General features: G+C 41.3%; 1 protein-coding gene across 1 annotated transcript; it reads right to left on the minus strand.

Moving 5' to 3' along the window:
* Positions 1–5,262: 5,262 nt before the first annotated feature.
* On the minus strand, positions 5,263–7,251 carry LOC108572451 (leucine-rich repeat-containing protein 24-like). Its single transcript, XM_017934690.1, has one exon. The coding sequence runs from the start codon at positions 7,249–7,251 to the stop codon at positions 5,263–5,265; it is 1,989 nt and encodes a 662-aa protein (XP_017790179.1).
* Positions 7,252–9,096: the final 1,845 nt, after the last annotated feature.

A 9,096-nucleotide genomic window follows, 5' to 3' on the forward strand; every position in this document is an offset into this window, starting at 1 on the left:
AGGCCATAGTCCATCTAAATCATGCTGAAATATATAAAGAATTTATCGAATTTTAAAACACACTAATTATTATAAAACGGAATATATCAGTTGATACCACATTAGGAAAGATCATTAATATTAACGATTTCATATTATAAATAAAGATTATTATTTCGCAAACACACCGCTTTCATTTCGCCCTACAAAAACAGAAATTTCATATGGTACAACTTAAATGTTACTATTTTTTGGCAGAACTTAAGAAAATTAAAATTATAAAAAAATGTCAACCGTGTAAAACTCTTTTTTCTAATTCCACTTTAAACTATTTTTCTGCGTATTTCATTTAAACTTTACGTTCAAGAATATCCTTTTTCGCCTAATGGAAATTCCACTTTTACAAACTTATCGTACGAAACGTGTTAAAGCTACAGAAGCACCTTATGTACAGAAAACGAAACGATTTCGACGAGCATCGTATGTATTTATCCGAAAACGACTGTGAAATTGTTCGAGGTTTCCGCCGTATGTAGATCGTTGATAGAATTTTCGCTGACACAGGCGGAAAAGCGAGTAATAAAGCTGGTGAAACGACGTTTCTCTCTGAACAGGATCTCCATCTGGAAAGAAGCTATCCCATTTCTCTCCCCACGAATTTTCTTCATTCACTTCGTCCATCGATTTTCCCCAATTTCCCGACGTTCCCTTCAAATTGAAAAATGCGACTCGATCGTTGAGATATGGATCTCACGGTGGATCCAGCCGAATTGCTCTACTATGGCAACGAGACTTTCCCAGAATTTTCATCTCTTACGAGAGTTATCCTTTTCTTTCCTCCCTTTGGAATTTCTTCCAAGTAAAACATTTCGACAATTTTTTTGATCGCCCAAATTTTTCTAGTTTCATTTCCAATTTATGTAATATTTCTTGGGGTACGTTGGATCCCTTGTTCCAAATAAAATTAGTTTGAAACTTTTCAAAGATGCAACATGAAAATTTCAGTGGCTTAGGTGTTTCTGTTTTCATTTTCCATTGATGTGAGTTTTTTTTTTTGGAGTTTATTGGATTTTTTGTGTGAATAATAATCCTGAATTTTCTATCTTTTGTTCATCATTAAATTGAGGAAAAGTTTCAGACCAATTTTCGCATGCATAAATTTCGCTTCTGATTTTCAACGCGGTACTTTTTATCTTCGAAACTATACATTTTTATGAAACTTTTATTATTGATGCATTTAATCGGACATAAAAATATCAACGAAACGTAAATATTATTATGGTTCGTAAATTCCCGAAAATTACCAGGCAGATTCGAGTATTTAGGCCGTGGCACTCAAATCGTACGTTTACTAATATAATTACCGGATATATAGCAACAGTTTAGCGAACAATTACATTATCTCGCTAACTTCACACTTTAAATTCCTGCGGTTCAGTTGAACGGATATAATTGCACTGATCGCTTCGATCTTTCGAAATTTCGTTTAATCTCCGAAATACCACTGTAACGAGGCTGCGAACCCTCTACAAAAAGTTTGAAACAAATTTTTTAGAAATCTGAACAAACTAATTTTACCTCGTAATTAAAAGAAAAATTCCCAACTTTGAACACTTGAATTCTAAAATTGTTTAAATATGAAACTATGTCGCTATAATTGACGCTATCGGCGCGATAGTTTGCTAAAAAATGAGCGTGAAAAAATTGTAGAATGATCTACAAAAGATTGAAGGTGACCTTGAAAATTTCGAAAAAAAAAAAAGGAGATAGACTGATAGAAAGTGTACTATAATGATCAGAAAGACCTTTTTGAACCATATTATCCAAGGCAAGGAAAATTTCGATCGGTTCACTAACAATATAATAATCTAAGGTGATCACGTTTTGTGGGCCACCTTGTATATCGATAGATTCACGAGCGGTTACTGCAGTAGCTCTTTGTAGCGAAAAGGTTAAAATTAACTGGTCCATCATTTACGAGATCCACCCATTTCTAAAGACAGCAATTCCATATGCCATGTCTAACAGCAAACAGGCTGAAACAGATCGATCGATCCATTCCTTACGGCGGAACAAGTGAGAACAATAACTCGATCATGTGTAAAATTCAATCGTTTTATTAATTGACAAAGTGTTCATAATGGGCGGCGACGCGGCACGACGCGCCTGCCACGCTATTAAATACGTGTACTGCGTTAACAAATATGTACACACGGTAGGTAGATTACGTAACAAACTAGTGATACACCTCGAGAATGATTAGGGTCTGGATGAGGAATGGGAGATTTTTTTTTACTTCGTCCTCTGCTTCCGCCATTGAGGATAATCGTCATTTTCTTCTTCTTCCTTTCTTCGAATTTTTTCCCTTTTTTTTTTTTGGTTTCTTGTCGTCTCTTTATTAATTCGTTTATTTACAAACCACCTGAATCCGTGAGTATTGGCAACTAGAAGAGACTTAGGTACTAGATCATCACACACGCGCTCTCTCGTCATCGTATACACGCTTCCTCTGCGAGCAGCCACTGTATAGTCGGTGGAAGAAATATTGAGAAGTAGTGAGATTGGTTAGGAGTCGATGTTTGTATGTACGACGGAAATCTGAGATGATGAGGGCCTGAAATCTCAGTTAAGGTCCTATGATACTGATTTAATTTGAAATCGAAAAATGTAAAATTTTGCATGTGACCCTAGATGTCACTGCATCGTAAATTTATTAATCCATGCGGCTACTTAACCCTTTCGTAGTTTAGATTCAGAGAGACTCGGGCAGTGGAATCGAGTGTGACTGTTTATTTTCAATTATTATATATAATATTAAGTGTACAAATTAATTCATCGAAAATAATAGAGATTATTTTCAACGGTATAATTCTGTTCGATTTTTATTTTCTTTTGTAAATAAATATTCCAGTTTACACGTAAATTATTTGAATTATTATATGCTCTGTAGCTTTCTCTGTTTTCGCCTTGGGTCTGAAATAAACAGTAACGTACTTGACGCTCTTGCCGAGTCTCTCTTAACGTTAATTTACGACCTTTTAGAAAGCTTTAATTTACGACCTCGCTATATCTCTTCCACCGACTATACGCCGACCAAGCATGCAAGCCAGCCAGACAAGCGAACAGGCAGACACGAGGGCTGCGATTTTTTTTTTTTGGTCTTCGAAACTGCACGTGTCCTGGCTGAATGTCTTCTGTTGTTCGAGAAAAACGTCTGCCGTGAACTGATGATGTTCTGGAATGAGCTTGAACGAGGGGAGAAAGATTGACCCATTTTCTTTTTCTCTTTTTTTTCTGGATTGAGGTGGAAATTTTAAGGTAGCGAGAATTTTTTTGGACATTCGGAGTATGTGAATTCGAGAACGATGAGAATTTCGAAAATGAGGTGAGAGTTATTTGGAAATTGGAAAAAAGAAATTGGTATCCCAGTGGAGAGAAAGTAAATAAAATTGAGGAGAAAAATTAGTAGCTCGTGGTGTGAGTTTGAATGTAACGAGTGTTTGAAAACAAATGTAGAAAGATAAAAGAAATTATTTCATTTAAAAAATAATATGAAGAAACAGGAAAATTAGTAGACGTGAGTATTGGCAGCAACAAGTGTTCGAAAAGATGGAAATGATGTTAGTGATAAGGATCTTACGATTCTCTTAGGCTTATATCTGCAGAAAAGGTAGCAAAAATTGAACAAGTCAATGTCTTTCGAACGCAGTGTTAGACGTTAGTCTCCAGTTCATGGAATATCTTGTAAATTTTTAAATTACCAAAAATAAAATTAAAAAGTCTCTCTTTCTAGAAAAAAAAAAAAAATGTATACACACATATATGGACATTATAAAAAAACATTTCTAAAAAAAAAAGTTAATTGACAACGAGATAGAGGATTAACAGGGATCTAGATGGAAAGTAAATAACCGAGGCACTCTATTGGAAGCACTATAATTTACCGTCCATTGAACCAAAAATCCATCCAATAATATTATACACACACCGAAACGAAGTGATTTGCGTTTGATTAAATTCTTAAAATTATGCACAACGAGTATCTAAAACGGTCAACGTCGAAAAATATCGCCTCCTGTCGACTATACACATATGTATTATATATAGTCCGATTCGTGTTATATAAAAAACGTCACAAAGTCTTACTTAGTGTTCTTAGCATCAGAAACAGTATTATTAGTCTCTCTCTCTCTCTTTCATTTTTTTTTTTTTGCCGTCTGATACTTGAGCAAAACGAACTTCAGTTTCCTTTTAGTCTTCTCTCGAGCTATTTACAAAAAACGAACCGTCCAGTTTGGCGCAAAAAAAGCATCGATTCACCGGGCATCGACGGTAATTCCAAATGGCGGACATCGATCATTGACGCGCGAGTGGCGCCAATATCGCTTGGAACGTTGGTAAATACGGGCAGTGAGGAGGGGAGGAGGGGGTGTATAGGAAAACGTGCAGTTTCGAGACTCGACGTCTTACGTAATCGAAATAGGTTGGACAGACATAACTGGATTGAATTCGATCAAATATCCTGTGTACTACTTTTTCGATAAATCTGCCGGACGTCTTTAAATATACGCACGAGTTTAATACAAACTTTCTAGGTCCCTGTATGCATACAACCTTGCTCGATGTACGTTTCGAGGAGTGCGCCATCGGATGATTTAAAAATGCGAGCCGTTCGCTTATCAGGTGACGATAACTGTGACTCTCTAAATACACGGTGTGCTACCGGTAACAAGTAAATATGCGAAAAAAAACTTTCCTTCGTAGCCGATTTTTACATTTAGGCAGTATGTAACGTGTTATCGAACGAAACGGGTACGAAACACTCGATATCCCCGAGGAAATGATTAAGTACATCTAAAACGAACGAACATAGAAGAGTATCACAAGTGTTACGAGAATACCAAGTCGCCAATTCCAATCTTCACATTTTAACAGTTTCTCCACCTTTTGAACGTCACCTGACAGGCGGCACACGGCTCACCGTATAAAATGCGTGTTACTTACTCTTTCTCGCCCTGTCTCTCTCACACACGCATACACGCACACACACACAAATACTGGCACACACCGCGTGGAATACAGTCGACGACGAACACAACGAACGAGACTCCGTACCAAGTGATGATGGGGAAACAGGACGCGCGACTGAACAGTGACATGGTGGTATGACGAAGGTTTCTCTCCAACACGATCTGGAGGGAGGGGAGGAATAAAGCGACGGACGAGCTTTGAACAAGAGTATACCGACTATTTGCTCGAAAGCCATAGCCACGAGGGCGTCTTTCACAGGGACACGAACTCGTGCGGCGGTTGTATGATTCGCGGTGGTGGCGGCGGCGATAATCTCAAATCCACGTCCGTCAATGAGAACGCGGAGCTCCCGTTCGCGGTCACACGGGGCCCCATATTGTCGTAGGGGGAGCAGAGGTCGCTCGAGCGCAGCGCTCGTCGCGGCAACGTGGCAAAACTTGACACGCTGCTTGCCGCTGGCAAGGCGGACGTAGTTTTGTTCAAAACACCGCTTGTCCCGTGTACAGGTATATCCAGTAAATCGGGATAACAACGATCGGATGAATCCTGCGGCACGGACACAGAAATGAATATATTCCCAAAGATTCCAGCTGGTAGTACGCCACTAGTGAACTCTGGCGGTGGCGGAGGGAATATAGCGGCACACGGTACGCTTCTCATAGCGCTAATCGAGCTGCTGCTGACCTCTGGTCGCAGTCTCTCCACAGTCACGGTAGCAGCATTCATCGGATCGCAAATCGAGCCTCTTTCAGCTAGTTCGAGATCACCTGTACTACAGGCCTCCACTATGCTTCCATGCCCGCTACCTCTGTCGTTGCTGTTCCCAGGCGTAGTGGTAGTGACAGACAAATCCAGAAGCTTCTTCTCTTGATCACCGAAGCTCGTACTATTCTGTAGCTTCACCTTCTCCCGCGCACTATGTCGACGAGTCCCACCACACACGCACAACGCCAAAAGAACCGCCGATATGGAGGCGCACAACGCAGCCGCTCCACCGCCAGCCAGGCTCATCCAGAGCAGCCAATTGTCGCTCTGGGAGAGCGTGGGTGCGGTGTACACACGTGGAATAGCCACATTGACAGTGTCTCTGGCTAGGCCAGCGATATTCTTTGCGAAACAGGAATATTCCCCAGCGTCACCGTCGCTGGCATTGTAGACAGTCAGGTTGTTCCACCTGTCGATGAGTCTACTGGACGATGTGGAACGCTCGTTGTAAGTCATATCGGACGTCGCGTAGGCCACGTACGTTCCTGAATAAGTCTGATCAGTCAGCTTGGTGGCATTCACTGGACCACCGTTCAATTGCCACCATACTTCTGGTTCTGGATCACCAGTTGCTAGACAGGCTAGGCTCAGGTTTCCATTAGTCTCTTCTTGGATACTGTTGGCTAACACGAACACTTCAGGCTCACAGGCGAACTCCACAGGCTTCACGTCCTCCCATTTGCGTCCCTCTAACCTCAATGGCGACGAACACACTTGAGGCACCGAGTACAGCTTGCTGGGTCTACTGGGGATCAGCCAAGATCGAAAGTCTCGAAGCCTACAGTCGCAGCTCCACTGGTTGCCGTCTAAGGTTAAAGTCTTTAGACGTGGTACACTCGATATCACCGAGACCTCCAGGTACTCCAGTTCATTCTGGTCTAATCTTAAGGACTCCAGACCGTTTAGGTGAACGAAAGCTTCGCCGTGAATCTTGGTTAACGAACACCTTTGCAGTTCTAAGTTTCTGAGGTGTTGGAGAACCGGGAACTGATGGGTTCTCAGGCTGTTCAACGGGTTCCCGCTTAGGATTAGGATCCTCAGTCTTTCGTTGCCTAGGAACGTGCCAGGTTCGAGTGCTTTCACATGGTTGTCGGACAGGTCAATCTCCACCAAGATCCTCATGTCCCTGAACGAGTCTGCGTGAATTTGATGGATACCAGCGTTCCTCAGGAACACCCTCTGCAGGTTCAACAAGCCTGATCGTTTGAAGATCTCTGATTGTAGAGCGGGAATCTTGTTCCCTGATAGGTCGAGGACTTGCATGTCAGGGTCCAGTGAAGCTGGCAAAGAGGTTAGGCCAGCATCAGGACACAAGGCGGACTTCTTGCCCGATGTCCACTTGCAGCGACACACTGCTGGACAATCGGTCCAATCCGGGAACGCTGCTGCTCTGGAGAGGAGGGCGAACGTACCGAGAAGGAAGAAGAGGGCTAGCAGGACGCGCCCTCGTAGAGGGTGATGCCTTATCCCTATCATGCCACTATCCGTTTCTCTTCCGCTGGCTGCTAGTCGTCCCTGTGTCGTCCTCTCTCCGTCAATTAGGTAACTAAAAAGAGGGAGAACAGTTTGACAAATTGGTTGGATTGTTTGTTTCTAGTGGGGTTTGTTGCTTTATGTAATTGGTGCAAGGTTGATGTTTTTAATTTGATTAATATATTCTGTTAAGTGAAAGGTCTATATTTTTTGTTTGGTTAGTTATTGTAGTCTGGTGAATATGAGATGGATGTTTTTAATTTGGTTCGTGTCACTTGTACTATAGTGAATATAATACGGTCAATGTTTTTAGTCTGAATATTCCTTGTCTTGAGATAGACATAAAGCCAATGTTTTCAGTTTGTCTAGCTGTTTCAAATGTCAACGTTTTCACCTCTATTAACCGTTGTATTCTAATAGTCATAAAATCAATGTTCTACTATCCACTCACAGTCTACTTCAATGGTCCATAATCTTATCATTCACAGTGTTTTTGTCTCAGTTACAGTTTAAGAATTGTAAAGTCAATATTTTTAGTATATTCAGTCGTCGCGATCTACTATGATGACAAAAGTTCCCGTAACCGGTATTTGTACGGCATAATGGAACAGGAAGCGGCGTAGCGAAAGGTACATTTTGTTATCTTTTGCGATTGGAACTTTTCTTCTCGTGTAACGGGTGACCCATTTTAATTGTTACATCGAGCAATAGGTATTCTCGAAAGTTCTCAGCTAACGACCGATTTCTGCGTGCTGATAATTCCTCTGATACTGAACATCATTGCGTGCAAAAACAATACGACGATGAATTTCACGTGTATGTTGTTTCTTTGTTTTTGTTTTTTCTCGTTTTTCTCCCCAGGACACGACGCACCCCTAAAGGTCAACGTGTAATCGATAAAAATGATGGATATTTTTCGGAAATAGGATACATCACGTGACGTGGAGAGAACTAAATAAGTGGGGTCGAAGGTTTAGGGGAGCAGTGGAATATTAAAGAGGAAGTCCGTTGGGCGGAAAAGAAGATAAGGCTTCTCCATGGTAACTACTGCCACCTTTTGAAATAAAAAGTGTAGATTATAATATTCATCGAATGAAGGAGCAAACATATTTCACCAACGTAGTCCTGAACCCTCGAATATTCAATCTTAACGCAAACAAGCTCACTCTCGTCGTAAAATACACTCGGGTGGATCAATTAAAATAGGTCACCCTGTAGAACGCGCATTTTAACGATACAAAAACGCGCTCGAAGCGGCATTCCGTCTTCGATGTACACACGTATACAGAATATACGTTTCCGTATTATTCTGCACCCCGAAACATTTTACCTCGTCACACTTTAAAAACATCCTCGAACCTGTTGACTGTTGTACGAAACAGACTGAACCGGGAGACTTTTCATAAAACGGGTGAACATAGAAAACAAAAAAAAAAAGGGGCGCTCTGATATCCCTCTATTCACTTTCCGTGGCGAAACGAGGAGGCTAATTACCGGGCTTGATTTGTTTCTCGCCTGAAAACGAACGAAACGAAGTGTCGGTGGAAAAAATAGAAACGAAAGAAATAAAACAACAGTTGTCACGATTGAAATGCGAGCATTTTTTTCCTCGAGCGAACAACTAGATCGTCGTTGCAATTCAGGGCGGCGGGCTAAATGCTCCGGACAATTCGCGTTAAACGTCCCGAAACGCAAACGCGCGACTGTCGTTTAGCACGTTCGCGTTAGCATGGAAAATTACGCGTGATAATTTCCGGATTAACACGCTCTCCGCGACGCTGTTCGCTCGTTAGAGGCAAACTATCGCTGCTTAATGCATTATTGTGCACCATTGGTTAAACAACAACC

The sequence above is a fragment of the Habropoda laboriosa genome, unplaced genomic scaffold, assembly GCF_001263275.1.
Source record: "Habropoda laboriosa isolate 0110345459 unplaced genomic scaffold, ASM126327v1 scaffold65, whole genome shotgun sequence".
NCBI classification, from domain to species: Eukaryota; Metazoa; Arthropoda; class Insecta; order Hymenoptera; family Apidae; genus Habropoda; species Habropoda laboriosa.

Excerpts from the sequence above, each read along its gene's own strand:
- LOC108572451 (XM_017934690.1), bottom strand. The coding sequence starts at position 7,251 with ATGATAGGGATAAGGCATCACCCTCTACGAGGGCGCGTCCTGCTAGCC.